This window comes from Phoxinus phoxinus (genome assembly GCF_949152265.1).
Source record: "Phoxinus phoxinus genome assembly, chromosome: 3".
Classification (NCBI taxonomy): Eukaryota; Metazoa; Chordata; class Actinopteri; order Cypriniformes; family Leuciscidae; genus Phoxinus; species Phoxinus phoxinus.
In genome coordinates, this window is record NC_136878.1 from 25,143,483 (window position 1) to 25,159,608 (window position 16,126).

The following is a 16,126-nucleotide window of genomic DNA, read 5'->3' on the forward strand; positions in this document are numbered from 1 at the left end:
GATCACTCTGGCATGGACACACCACACGCAGGTCAAGGGGAAAAGCTCTCAATTACTTTCCCAATAAACAGAATTTGTGCAAAAGGTGTCCAAATCTGCACCAAATGCTTGGATATGCAATTGTGCAAATGTGCCCTGCCTTTCCTATACAGAAGACCAAACTGCGGTCTGGACACAGATGTTACAACATCTATTCTCAGCTCCTGCACCGAAGGATGCAATTGCCAGTAAAAAAGACGGAAAACAGCAGGTCAACAAACTGCTGGCAAACTCATCAGGACCGATGAGGTCCAGAAGAGGTCAAAACTTAAAAGGCCTAACTGGAAACCACTACATAGTGATCTTGTTATGATGGGCTGTGAGCACTGGAGAGTGCATTTGAAAATACACCACATTCTGTCTCATTTATAAATACACCTATTGTCTATTGTGTGGCTCTGACTGCTGTGAATCCCCCGTCAATGTAAAGTCAGTGCTCTACTGTAACAAACACTCATTATTACCCCACGATTCACATACACATGAAGGACTGAATTACATAATACAGACAGCATATTGATGGTCTGAACAAATGCATTCTTCACGCTTTGAGACACTCTTCTCGTGAAGATACACATCTACACAGATTAAATTTGTCTTGCCTACGTAGTAGATGTAAAGATCAAAGAGACTGAGTTTTGAAACAAAATAGTGTAACCATTACATTTCCTCATTATGGGTCAGTGACATGTAAAACTAAACATAAGGAAAAATATATACTTTAAATATAGTGCTATTGTATTCATGTTGGTTTTAATGTTTTTTGTTTTTTTGTTTTTTTACTTGTAACATTTTAGAAAAGTTTACATTTGTAAAGGTTCTTTCATCCTTTAATGAGGCTGTTTTACGTATTATATTAAGACCGTTGTCTCAATTCAACATTTTTGATGGAAAAATAAACTTAATTCATCATATAAGAGGTGTGTTTTGGTTACTGCATGTATAAATTGGGTTTTAATTCTTTTATAAATAGGTCAACTACATCATTGACCCTTTTTACAGTTATAGCTTTCCGTGTTACCTTTTGAGTGTACATGCAGTCTTATTAGTTTATCATCCTTTCACTAGATTGAAGAGGCGGTACAACACGCACACATTTCCTGCATGAGCGTAGCGGGGCCGCAGAAGGTCATCGATCTCCAGGATCAGGATGAAGCAGATCAATAGCCACACATGTGTTTACTACACAAGTCACCGTAGGATGAGTCCTGCTTGTCTTTACGGGTTAGAGAAACATCATTCGCTTGGATCTGATGGGTCAGCGTCCTCCATCTTAAACTGTCTATTCTAACTAGCTCCCTGCTGTTAGTCATTACACTAATGCTCACAACCATGTGAGATGACCAGACCTTGCTCAGGCAAATCTTTTTTATTTCACTGTACATTAACAAAATCAAGATTTGGAGACAGACAGAGGAGGACTGTTCAACCGCGGACTATGGAGACAAATGCCCACAGGGACATTCGAGGACAAAGCTTAATGAGATCTGCTAACTTTATTCAAATTTAAAAGGAAGTGACAAGCTCAGCTCCGACCGATAAACAGCAAAATTACGTGAGCACAACAGAAGGACGATAACCTGATGTAAAAAAAACAAATCTAATCATGTAACACAACCAAAGAGTGTTGCTTTTTTTGTGTCCTGGAAGTTTAATAAGAATTTAGCATAAATTATTCCAAGTGTGGTGAAAAAGTCCCTTTGAGGAAAAAAATGCTAAGCCAGAACATGGTAACATACGAGTCAGCGCTAATGGAACAATTTAAATGCAGCCTGTGGAAAAGCACCAATGAAGACAAAAGCAGCAGAACAAAAGAGCTTTATTCTCACTTCTGTCAGAGCACTTCAGGTCTAAAGAAATCTCACTCCCCCCCCAGTGCACAGGTGTTGACACCTTCTCACCCAGCGTGTTACATCTTATGTCTTAAGCAGCCGAATGTTAAAGAAGCCATGCTAAGACTTATGCAAAGATGTTTTATTCTGTCTATGCTAATAGTGGTACTAAAGGTATAAAGAAACGCTAATGTCTTTGACACAAGTATTCTCACCTTTCAGGTGACTATTATTTTAAAACGGCGTTGCCCTTTAGCTGACATTTCCTTAAGAATAAAAAGCTCATTGTTTCTGCTGAAATGATCGCCTGACACTTGGAAGCGGCAGACTTACTTCATCTCCAGTACTCAGACGATGTGTTAGTTCCTTCAGACTCTTCATCATCCTTTCATCCCTGAAGTCATAGGGAAACGTCTCCGTCCACTCAGTCAGCAACTGCAGGATCTTAGGAGCAATTTTCCTGACTCTTGCCTATAGAAAAAGTACAAATAAACAATGTAATTGTAATTGCAAATTATTGTCCCTAGATTCTTAAAGTCCCTTGCTAATGCTAGAGCAACCATGACGGCTGAAGACGCCTTCCATCAGTGTAATGATACATGATGTCTTTGCCAGTTTACCTTGTCTGCCTGAGGATCACTGAGCCTCTGCTGGTCCACACACAAATGGCACACTTTGGACATCAGCTCATATGGATGAGTAAAGAGACGGGAACTGAGCAGGAACGTGAAGATGTATGTCCTCTGCAAGTCAATAAAATTTTTATCAAAGTTGGTAAAATAATACGTTTTTCATTATTCTAAACAAAACTAGTATCAGACTAAAATAAATCTAAGTGTTAACTACATACATTCATATTTCTGGAGAATGTAACTAGTTAGCAACATTACCGTTACAAAGTTTGGGGTTGTTGTTTTGTCAAAATATTTTTTTCCCAGCAAGGCTGCATTTATTTATATCAACAGTAATATTAGTTTAAAATGGCTGTTTTCTATTTTAATATACATTTAAAATGTAATTTATTCCTGTGATGGCAAAGCTGAATTTTCAGCATCCTTACTCCAATCTTCAGTGTCACATGATCCTTAAAAAATTATTGATTTGGTGCTCAAGAAACATTTCTTATTATCATCAATGTTGAAATCTGGTTGTTGTTTTTAAATGGTGATCCATTTTTTTCAGGATTCTTAGATGAATGGAATGTTCAAAAGAACAACAGATTAAATAGAAATCTTTTGATCAATTGAATGGATCCTTGCTGAATAAAATTATTAATTTGTTTAATAAAAAAAAATCATACTGAACCCAACCTTTTGGTGATTGTTGGACAGTTTTGACATTTAACTTTTTTTAATTGAGACTGCTCGAAAAAAAATGTAAATGCTCAAAATCCAATATCAGAATAAGGCTGAATACTTTTGATACTCTATACTCACATCAGGATAGTACGCCACTGTAGGGACCAAGTGCTCAATAAGAGCCTCCAAGGACCCTGACACCAGGTTGTTGTCATGGTAATACAGGCCTTCATAGTCCTCTTCCTTGGCCTTATAAATATTCTTGTTGTATCCATTGGGCCCATACATCACTGGAAAGGGTGGCGTTTGAGGCATTTTGTCCTGTTGAAGGACATAAAGAAACAGTCTGATGAGCCTCAGATAAATGCAAACACACTCAAAAACAGACATTAACTTATGAACCGATTCATTAATGCTGAGCCTTTATCCTCATCTGAAAAGTTTGTTTACCTTTGTGTAAAACACAAAGTCCCCAGTATCATTATAGGAAGCTGAGTGGAAAATTACTCTTTCCTCGGATGGACGACTCATGGGGATGAATATGTTGCGATTAATCTCAATGTGCAAACACCTTCCCTGATTGAGCCTAAGAGAACTTGAATTTAATCTCCATTCAGTGCGCATTTCAGAATCACACTCGCTAGCTCTAATCCACCATAAAGCAGCTGAACGTACCACCACTCACAAACACCAACAAGTTAATCTTCATGCTGCTTTTACCTCACGTGGATGTACAAAACAGAGGCTCTTTTAACTATGGTTTGATACAGAAAAAAAAGAACACGATGACCTGTGAGATCTAGTGCTTCTGAAAAGAAGGATTCTCTTCTCCTCCCCCCCTCAAAACCAAAACGTGGCCCTTTACAGATGAGTCCTGTGAGTCGGTCAACATTAGCTAGAGGTGATAAGCAGACAAATGCAGTTCTTTACCCACACAAAGAGCTCTGACTCACACTGCCTCCCTCCCTCCTACTTCTGTATCTTCCAGGCTCTTGTGGAACGGCAGAAAGTGAGTTTTGCACATGTCAATGCATCACCTAATCACGCGGGCGGCTCCAGCATGCCAGCACGAGCTTCTGTGCCATTTCAGAGCTCAGCCCGTGACTTTATGTGAGATTCCTGGACACTGCGCATATGGGCCCCTCAATGGAGGCATTCACAGCTAAGGCACGGGGCGTCAAGGGACACCCCAAACAATGTGCGGTCCCAATGGCCGCCTGCCTATTCAGGCTCACAAACGTTTGGGTGCCAGAGTCGGACGGGAGTGCACAGGAGGGAGGGGGGTGTCGTATGATGAGGTATATGGCCCCCCACAGAGACCTCCTTCATAAAACCATAGACATTAGCATCAAAATGGAGGCCCAATAGGTCAAAGCAGCAAACGCTCCCCGCGCATCTGCTTTACCATGTGTTATACCATCTGAGCAAGTCAATGAGTTGAAAAGCAAGGAAGGCCAACTGATGTCATGAGTGTCATCACCAGAAATTGACAATTTGTCATGTCCTGTATGAATGATGCCTTTGGGAACCACTTACAGTTTTACTCTCCGTCTCACATTCTGTGACAGCATTTGCCAAACCGTGCAAAGAAATAAACCACCTTGTTGTTTTTGACCAACCAGTGTTGAGTCCACTCAACTCATTATATGGCCAAAAAGCAGGATCCTCCTGCGCATCTGCCGATGCAAACCCATTAGGGAAGCCCCCAGGCCACAATGCAAATCTGCTAAAAACTGCAACAGAAAAAGCCAAAGCTCTTTTAAACTCACTAGGCACACCAGCTGCAGCCCGATTGAATTCTGTGAGTGAATAAAACAAAGCCGAAGCTGATTAGTAGCAGGGAATCTGGATGTGTTTACTTTTTGGTTGCAGGTGTCAAGTATGGCCAGCCACATGTCCTCTCCCCTCTCCTGTTTAAACAAACACTGAGCACAGCCTTCACAACAGGGACCGTATAGCGTATAAGCAAACAAAAAGGTCCTTTCTTTCACACAATCACTGCACTGTATTTCTTAGAGCTTTTATTTTGACTATTTAGAATATTTGGCATCCATGCACGGCTGCATTCTAAATAGTTATGACTGTCAGAAAGCTGAAAACATTCAGTCCCACCCACGTGTTGACAGTAGTGTTGATGACTGCGTCTCTGGATCACAGCGGACTTCCTCAAGCATAAAGCAACATTAAGCAAGATAAATAAACTGTCTGATCTTCAGGGTTCCCACACCTTTTGACCAATGAATTTCCATGATTTTTCCACTCATTTGGATTTTAAAGATTATTTTTATATTAAGATTCCGCTCACACAATTGATCAAATAGAAAATGTAATAAATAAAATAACATTCTTACAATAATTAAATTCCCAAGACATTTCCATGGGTTATTAAGGTAAATTTCCATGGAAATCATGAGTTTTACAATTCCCAATTGCCGTGAGAATCCTGTCTAATGCAAATGTAGAGGTTAAAACAACAAACCCCAAACATTCTGGGCTGTTTTCAAACTGCATCCTCAACAACAGGGTTTGTTGAGCTCATTGGCATGATTTTAGAAGCCGTAAAGTTGTTGTGGCAAGTCTTATCTTTAAAGGTCGCTTCATGCTGAATATAAAAACAACCAAGGATTAAGCTCTAACAAATAGGAAGGACTGTTCAATGCTGTGCTGCTGACAGGGAGACATGATTCCTGATTCAAACAAACAAATGCCTGCCGTATTCAAATGACTTAGTTTGTTATGGTCCACGCATACAACTGTCAAGTTCGATATAAAATGACAAATTAGTATAAAATGACGTTACAAATATTATGAAATGAGGAAATAAACATGTATGCTCAAGACACTGTCATAGACACCGGCATGACACAACATTGCCAGTTTCCAAATAAATTGAGCAAAAGGATCATATTAAGTCTTAGTTTTTTTATTTGGTTTCTGTCAAAGTGGGTTACCGTACATGTTAGCCTTGGGAAATGAGCAGGTGTGTGTGTGTGTGTGTGTGTGTGTGTGTGTGTGTGTGTGTGTGTGTGTGTGTGTGTAAGACAGAGGGCGAAGGGAGCTATTGCTTCATTGAAACTACTCAAGTGTGTTTGAGTAAATAAAGGGCTTGTCTGGCAGGGCATGCTGTCCTTCTGTAAAAGCACTTTGAGCTATACCTGCATGACTTGTATCACAGGGGCAAAGTCCAGCCAAATCTCAGCGACCTGATGCAGATCACCATTTCAGAACAAAATTTCACAATTTTTGACCTGACAAAATCCCTTATTTCAATAAAATTCAAAATTCAAAAAAAACAAAAAACATAAACAACACCGATTTATCAAGTAGGTATGACAATCTGCTTAATTCCCAAAATAGCTTACTTATTTGATAGTGGAGAGGAACACATGGGTAATGATCATCTGAAATCAACAGGGGAATATTCAGCAACAGCCCTCCAGTTCCCAAAACCACCCACCACAAGACCACTACTACTCTAACATAGGAGAAATGAAAATGATTTCCCCACTGAACACACACAACTCCGTAAAGCTGCCATCTTCATTCTGCAGTGCACACCATCTGTTCAGTAGGCTACACATTATGTACAGTATATTCCTAGACTTGGAATCACAGTTTTTTAATTCCCTGAGATATCCTTATCTCTTTAACTATATAACTAGTGAAGTATATAAACATTATAATCACTGTATAATAATAATAGTAATACATCAAAGTAGCATGGTAATACCATGGCACATACATTAAACAAAATTATCAAATAAATCAATTAAACCATCAAACTATCAGACCAGTCAAAAGGGCAAGACTACAATTTTAATTACACTAACAATACCATAAATAACCAGTAATACATTGTAATTTAATAATCCATTACGCTATGGCACTGAATTTGTTGTGCTAGGATATCAGCTGTGAGAGATCACAGGTCCGCCAACATATCACAGGCTAGATTATTTATTAATATACTTGTCAATAAGACAGCAATGAATATTATCAGAACCTAATATTATCAGCACCATGTGTTGGGTAACGTTATGTTTAAATATAAGAAACTAGATTATGCCTCGTTTGCGTGAAATTTATTGACTGACGGATATAGAGAAGGTTGTAGCTACTGTGAAATAATATCAATGCAAAAACAAGTGGCGTCTTAAAGGCGTCATTTGAGCGATTTTGTTATCAAAGCGCATTAAACATCGCTTGCGTTCCTCACCTCGAAAGGGACAGAGACTCCGCAGTTGTAGATCAGCTCTGCAGAAGTTTGGCGTTGAACGGCTGAGCAAGAACCTCCGAACATATAATCACACACTTCAAAGAAAAAGATTCTTAAAACACATCAAACTAAAAAGTCTTAAACCACACTGCGTATTCCCAGGTCATACGGATACCGTTTGTGACATTCACGCGTATGATGATCCTTATAAATATCTCCAGGAGTTAGTATGTGCGACGCGCTATTCACTCACGGTCTCAAGCAAGTGTGCGCATCCACTGAGCGCGCGAATAGTAAATGATAGTAGGCTGAGCTGTGGGATGCGAGGTGGCCAATCAGCGGACAGCACCAGAGAACCGCGTGCATGTCAGAGCACGCCCATCAGTTTACGAAAGCTTACTGATTTTACTAAAACGACAACTGAAAGAAGAACTAAATGACCGTCTCAGCGAAAATCCCCTGAAAATAATGTTCTTGGTTACTTATAAGTCTGCCATTAGGCTATATCCAGAAAGACAGCAATCTAATTTCCATGAAGTAGTAAGTAGGCAAATAAATAAAAAAATATTTTTTTAATTATTTAAAAAATAAAATGGCATTAACTTGAATTGATATTTTCTCATAATCCACAAAAGGTAATACATTAATTTAGGCCAGAAACAAAATAAATACTTTAATGTTACCATCATTGATGTGAATGGGAATATTTGGGGGAATCTTCCTCAAGTCTAATTGTTTATATTTTTGATAAAAATCAGATAACACTAGTACAGACTGACTGATAAGACTATTTATTTACCATGTTTTGTATCTGTTTAACTGCATTATCTTTAGCTTAATTTTAACTAAATCTGTAAAACTCACTATTTTCTATAGCCACCTTATCTCATCTTAGAATTGTGTTTTGCTGATGTGCTATTTACACATGTATCAAGATACCTGGACTTTTCACTGAAACTGGGCACGACCCCCACATCAGATACTACAGTGATTACCTCAAACAGTTCACAGAGAGGTTTTCCTTCTCTCATTGCAGGTCAGGGGGCCGTGAGGTCATCACCTCTCTCACCACCTATGAGGTGTGCACTGCTAACTGAGTGCCAATAGCATGTTTTAACAACGCACATATCAGTTTGTCTTTTAAATTGACAGAACAAATTGATTCATCTGCTAAACCTTTCACTCACCTAAACGGTTAAACTAAAAAATGAGGAATATGCTACATAACATTCATATTTTCAATAAGTGTTTAAAGTATTATGCACATTAAGAAGACAAACCAGTACCTTAATTGAGGGAGCCTATGAATAAACATACAGTGAAAACATTTGTTAAAAAAGCATAATAGAACAAATTTCCAAAGCTTTAAATGCAACCAGCCTGAATAAAATCTAAATATGGGGAGCATTATGCTTGAAAATAACCATTCAGATTTCACATCTTGGCTAACACCTCCACAATGGGCCCACAGTTATATAACCTCTGTGTATTGAAAGTCATTGTTCATTGTGAAGTGCTGATTTGTGGAGGTGTTCGTAAAGATATGAAGAGCTAACAGTTGAGTTCTCAGCAAAAGTTAATACTAATGACCAAGAACCAAACACAACAAAAAGTTGAAGAGAAACAGCTAAAAGTTCATTCAAATACAGTTGTCCGTCCCGTTAAATACACATTTAAGTTTAGTCAGCACAGACGGTCTGACTTGGCTCCCCTTCTGCTCCAGAGGTATTCACACCCCTGTTTTGTAGTCCTAGATGGGGCATTATGAATGTGAAAAGTGAGACATGAATTATTCAGATGTTTGAAATGCTTAAAAAGAATGCATGATACTGTGCCTGTTGTTACATTTACATGTTTGACTTAAAAAATCCTTAAAACAGAACAAGGTTAAAAATGTACATGCTTAAAGCTAAATGTGTTGATTATCCAAATTACGCATTTTAATATTCCAAATCTTTACAAATCAATTTGATCACTTGATTAAACATAAAGAGTCTTGCAAAACTGTAGTGTGTAATTTTTTTTACACAAAAGAATGCTAAACATGGAAATTGTCATCGGGGTACTCATTTAAACATTTCTGGCACATCCATTCTGTGGAAACAAATGCACTAGCAGTTGACAGAGATGATCAGGCAAGGTGTTAAAACCCACAGTATGGTTAGCTGTAGTTAACCAAAAGTGCTAATGTACTACTAAAACTTTAGTATACCATATGGTTGCATCATGTGTGTGTTGAATCTCCATTACTGGAAGGCAATAAGGTCACAATCGGCTTTGTCTTTTGATCTTTGGTGTCACTCTGTTATGTTGTTTAATAGCTAGGCTACTTCATTTCACAAGCCCATTTATTAAAATAATTTATAATGCTCCGTTTTCACCAATTATAAGAAATAATATTATGCCACGTTGGGTGTAATTTTGACTCTTAACAAGTCAAATGGAGACATTCAGTACCCCAGCAAACCAACCTGACACTTTCCAATATCTAACTCGAGATTGACTTGCATCATATATGAATTCTGACTCAAATATTTGATGTAAGCCAGCTAAAGAAAAGCACCAGTCCAACAAATCAAATGCCAGAACCTGACCCTAGACCAGCCATCCCAATTTTTAACTTCACAATCATTGAGAAAAATGTTTATAAATAAAACTGGCCTCTAATCAGGAACAATGGGTGGCAACCAATTCCAGACAAAGGGCAAAAGTAGGTCAGTCTGCTGCTTCTTTACAGTCATTCATAGAGCCTCATTAGCAACTCATGTTACGTCACAAGATCATCACATATATGGAAAAGTCAAAGCATGGAAACAATGTGACTCCGTGATCAGAATTAGCTTCCAAATGAGGAACAAGATACGTGTGAGTTGCTTCCTGACATTTAATGTGTTACCAAAAAACTTTTTGTGAAATATGTGACTCTGTATAGTTCTAAATTTAACACTGTCAAAAAAAAAATGTTTTACATTTGTTCACTTTCAGTATTTATTCATCATTATGTTTTGATTTTTAACTTCTTGATTTTAAAAAGCAATTCTGTCTAGTACAGTGGGTGTTGAACTTTTCTCTCTATGAAAGATTAACCCAAAAACATCTAGGTTTTACCTTTTCCTTTAAGTTGCACTTAAATCCAGCACTTTTCTAAACATTTACAAAACATGCTGGGATAGACACAATCAATTGTACTCATGTATAGACTTCGTCCCACACATACCAGGGAAACCCCAACTGGCAAGTAAAGAATGAGTGAGGCACTTTCCCAGTCGATTTGCATTGATGGATTCAAGAGAAACATTACACTCTGCAATCTGATCCAGACCACACAAGTGGACTCTCAACTACACAAGCCAGTTATAGTCAAATGCAACCTGATGATCAAAACCTTATGGAAATATGACTGGGTTTAATTTGTCAAGAATGTGGACCATATATACGTTTCCAGAGGAATGTCTGCAGCACAATTCTTTTTCTCACAGTTGGCCTAGTTCAATGTTGGCGTGAGCCTGAGGAGAACGCCTTTATGTCTCTGTCTGACAAAACCACTCACATCCCAGAAACCAAAAAATAGGGCATTTCTAACTGCGGGAAGTGACTTTTGAGAAACCTTGATGTGAAGTTCAGTAAAAAGCTCAACAACAACAGTAAAAAACTTCTGTCACAAAGACGTGCGCTTCTTCTGAGGTGACCTTCGCACTGAAAACGTATCATTAGGATACTGCGCTAGATAATAACCCATTGAACTCAGCCCTTAAGGTCACACAGATATCGCCTCTCCTGTCCCACTCTACAACAACAGATGCCACATGATACAACATGTCACAGATGGACTGGATAAGATCAAAGGACAGGTGTAACAGCCAACGGAGACTTCTGAGAGAATCAACACCAAATTACTGAAGGCCAAACAATTTCATTATTGATGTTGAAACTGTCATAAAATGAATTAATAGTTCTAAAAATTATATATAGTAATAATATTAGACATTATTAAGAAAATATAATATGAATGCCTTCATAACATGAATTGCTTCATAACATATATTTAATGCATATATATGCATACACAAGCATAAACACAACACTCTCCGCCCAGCAGGTGTGTGGGAGACTGGCTGCCAGCGAAATGAACAGAAAACCTGAAAATACTCTCTGTTCTCCCGGCTCCCACACACACTGAAGGCCAAAGAACATGATCTCCCACCCATGTACCTCGGGGGTAAACAGCATCACATGATGTAGGGGCAGAATTTACTGTAAGTTGCAAATAAATAATTACTCAAACACGTCGTCCGGATTACAATGCACACACTATATTGTTTATGCAGTATGAATGTTCGCACTACTGGGATGCATGCCATGAATTATGCAACATTTTCTTGTCGGTTCCGACACATATCATTAGCTCTCAGCCATCACCACACTGGCCACCTTTAGACATATAAGCCCACACATATATATTTCTCCTGTTACCATCTGGATGCTACGGTGAGTAGGATGGGCTGCTGGTTTGTGAAGTCAGTCAGGGGACGAAGGACTGTCTTGTGTCCATCTGTGACTTGGCTGTCTGATGGAGCGCTGACATTTTAATTATCTTTGACTGAGGCAAGAGACGGAAGGCCTCAGTCTGGGAAAAAACTGCCTACAAAAGAGAATGGGTTATAAAACTGTCTAAATGAGAGGCGTATGAAATGACATATGTAGGTTTAAGCATGGTGTCCAATAAAAAGTTTGACCAAAAAAAAAAAGATTTCAAATTGACAGGGAGGAAAATGGACACGCAAACTAAACTAAACTAAACAAAAAAAAAAAAAAGTAAAAGTGATGACTTACGGAATATTTAACTCTGAACATGTCCAAATCTAATTATATATAAAATACATAATTTATATTATATAATTATATATAATTAAATACTTACGTTATCTCAAATATAATTCAACAAAATTACTCAATAGACTCAAATCAAGTCAACAAAAAGTCCTGGAAAAGAGCTCTGAGAAAAGAGGTATGTGCTTTGGGAGGGGTCCTAAAGCATATGAGACAGAGCAGCTGGAAGACATTGCATGTGTGCATGTGGAGTGGCATTAATGTATGGGGGGAAGGCTAGGAAATGGAGGAAACTAGAAGACAACACCCAGACAACCTCCCTGTGACCCACATACCCTCCCTTTTCCTCCCCCGTCTTCCCTCTACCTTCAGAGTATAAGCTGACATTCCATCCCCCACCCCACCCCCCCCTGTCAAAACAAACAAGAAGACCACCTGAGGAAAAGGAATTGTTGTCACATTTTCAAGGGTCTAATCTTAACTACTCAGGGGCCCTCTTTGTTTACATGCCTTCATATTACACGTCAGACCTTTGGGTACACAAGAAATGTTTGAGAAATCAATGCTCGATATTCTATTAATAGCTATGTATGACGACGCATTGCACTGAACGGAGGCATACGCATAGTTGTTTTGTCCTGCTTTTGTCTTATGGGTGTTGTCTTTCATCAACAAGGGCTATGCACTTCAGAAAAGGATTCCTCAGTGTCACGTAATGGGACAAATGGCACAAACAGTGCAGTAAGTTGAATTACGTCAATCGCCACATTTATATGAAACAACAACATTCAGAATTTGGTAAGTGTCATGCAAACACATCAACCAATATGAACAAGAACATAAAAAAAGATTGGCTTAATAAAGATTAAGCCATTCTGTTTTCTAAAAATATGAACAAGACAGCTGGCACACAATAATATAGGCCTACCAGTATTTATCATAATATTGGGTCATGTAATGACCTTAATTAGAATATTGACCATTACAGAACATTCATTATATCACCATGTCTAAATAAAGGTAAAAGGAGGGTTATACACAACCATTCAAAAGTTTGGGGTCAGTACGATTTTTTTTTTAAAGAAATTAATCATTTTATTAATCTAGAATTTCAATCAAAAGTGACAGTTAAAACATTATAATGATACAAACGTTTTCTATTTCAGATAAATGCTGTTGTTTTATTCATCAAAGAAGTGAAATGTATCAAGGTTTCCACAAAAACACACTAAGCTGCACAACTCTTTCCAACATTCATTATAATAATAAATGTTTCTTGAGCAGCAAATCAATATTTTAAGGATTATGTGACACTGAAGACTGCCTGGAGTAATGATGCTGAAAATTTAGCTTTGCCATCAAAGGAATAAATTACATTATTTTACAATATTACTGATTTTACTGTATTTTTTGATAAAATAAATGCAGCCTTGGTGCGGATAAGAGACTTTCAAAACATTTTTTACAAATCTTACTGACCCCAAACTTTTGAACGGCATTAGATACACAAAAAAATAATAACAACATTTCAACAACATTAAAAGAAACATCACAATTTTTATTTTTACTTTTGTAACTTTGTAATTCATGCTTTTGTGTGCTGCTCTTGCATATAAACTTTTAACGGACAATAAAAGAATAGAATTATCTTTTTCCGGGGAACTATTCCTTTAATCAGAAAATGTGCATGTAAACATGGTCACATTATAATGAGGCAACACTTATCACCACGAACATTCCACAGAACTTCACCATGAGATTCCAGCCACAGGTTTCAGAGAATGCGAGGTGGCTAGATGATGTTGCCAGCAGACGGTCATAATGGATGTTCCCAGTAAAGGCTGGGGGTGGCCCGCCTCTTTCCCTGCTGAACAGCTGAACAGGCCCACTTGTGTGTTTGTACTCTTTCATTAATTCCACCAGTGCAGAGGACACTTGCTCAGTCAACTGGCTGCATAGCTGCTGTTTCTGTTTTTCAAAGTCGCCCACTGAATAATCTCACATTATAGATATGTCATTGGCACAGAATGAGAAAAGACAAAATAGTCTACCACATAAAAGCTAATCTGTTCAGATTGCATAAGATCTGTCCCTTTTCATGGCCGTCCAAGTCAACAGATGAGCCCCACTGCCCCTTCTTTCAGCCTGGGGCTCAACTGGCCGATCTGAGGCAGCGGAAAAGTGAAGATGGCATAATTCAGACCATTTATGTAACAGCAAAAGTTTCTCTAGGTTGTGTTTGCCTTTTCAAACGGGCCGCTAGACTGTCTGCTCTGACCCTGCTCACAGCCTTTTCCATCATGCCACCAGTGCCTGAAACAATGCAAGTGCAGATGGCAGGCATGCCACGCCAAATGCCACACAAAGCAGTCCCAGATGGAGCCGGCCTAGGATTTATCTGCCTGATAAAAGAGTATGCAGAGATTGCACATTTTGGAGATTCAAAAAATAGCCAAATATCTGTGTAAGAACATATGACCTTCCGATCGCGTCTCACTTTTTTCGTCCAGACAAATTGTTGGTCTGCTAATGTTCAAATCTCCTGAAACAGTTAGACTGGATGGACAATGCAACTATCATGCACTTTGGTACTGTTCTCAGATAGGAGTATTAGCCCTTTCTCTCCTTCCTATTTAGCTTTCACAGCCACTGTAAACGTATGTTTTAAATACAGTAGCTTTTCTTAAAATAGACATTGAGACAAAGTGATCATAAACACAACTGGTTGGCATCCCACATTCGTGTAGAATGAAATTTAAGTAATTATAAGGTCTTTGTACACTATATGAAATAAGTTTTCCTAACAAGATAGGGGTGACAAAAACGAAAGACTACTGTTCCTCATACAAATCTTGGGAGAGACTTCTTTGACATCTGTAAATGATTATAATTACAAAACACTGTGAAATCACAAATTAAACAAAAAATGATACAGTTAATATACAAAGTATATTCAAGAGAGGTAAAGTGATGAAAATTTTCTTGAAATCCAACTCAGCTGTCTCGTGACCGTATGACCTAAACATTGCTATAAATCAAACACTTCTTAGTTTGAATTGATGTGGATGTTGCGGTGTATTGTTACAGTTCGATAAAAAAAAGAAAAAAAAAATATATATATATATATATTTAAATGAATATAACGAATCCTTTCAGACCAGAAATGCCCTAATTATTCCCCTGTGGTTTTTGTGTGGGAAAAGTGATGATTTGGTGATTCCAGTCACGTTCAAATGCCTGTGTGTTTTCCTGGTGAGGTGACGAGTGAAACGGAAGTTGCACAGCCCATCCCAACCAGATCTATCAACACACACACCCTCCTATAATCCTTCTGCTTTGTCAAACTGTTTAGATTCATCTAGTCTACTGTATGGTTGATAGACATATACATACATATTTTATATATATATATATATATATATATATATATATATAGAGAGAGAGAGAGAGAGAGAGAGAGAGAGAGAGAGAGAGAGAGAGAGAGAGCAACAGAGAGAGCAATATAGAGAGAGAGCAATAGACAGAGCAATAGAGAGCGAGAGCAATAGAGAGAGAGAGCAATAGACAGAGCAATAGAGAGAGAGCAATAGAGAGAGAGAGAGAGAGAGAGAGAGAGAGAGAGAGCAATAGAGAGGGGGGGGGGGGGGGGGGGCAAAAAAAAGCCAGCTGTGGTTGCAAGAAATTAACTAGAAAAAACACGGGGATAGATCTTTTTAAAAATCTTGGCTGATCTTCCATTATGAAAAATAGTTGTCTTGTGTAGAACAAGAGTCTAAAAGAGGAAGAGCAGGCACCAGTGAAAATGACAACTCATCTTTCAGTTAAAGCGTTTACAGAGACACATTTAGATCATGCAAAAAAACTGTATCCCAAAGCATTTTGATATTTACTGTATGCGTCAGTGAAACGCC

At 38.2% G+C, this 16,126-nt stretch overlaps 1 protein-coding gene across 2 annotated transcripts in view; it reads right to left on the reverse strand.

Annotated features, from left to right (window-relative positions):
* The window catches only part of rasgef1ba (RasGEF domain family, member 1Ba), a 71,299-nt gene that overhangs the window by 13,035 nt on the left and 42,138 nt on the right, over window positions 1-16,126 (reverse strand). Inside the window, exons 1-4 of one of the 2 annotated variants that reach the window (XM_079606943.1) lie at window positions 7,386-7,765; window positions 3,308-3,490; window positions 2,492-2,614; window positions 2,205-2,342 (exon numbers count right to left, since the gene is read on the reverse strand). In XM_079606943.1, the coding sequence (XP_079463069.1) occupies window positions 2,205-2,342; window positions 2,492-2,614; window positions 3,308-3,490; window positions 7,386-7,469 (528 nt within the window). In that variant the 5' untranslated portion in view covers window positions 7,470-7,765. Of the gene's footprint in view, window positions 1-2,204; window positions 2,343-2,491; window positions 2,615-3,307; window positions 3,491-7,385; window positions 7,766-16,126 lie in introns of those variants that run through there. The other variant, XM_079606942.1, reaches the window with a different exon arrangement.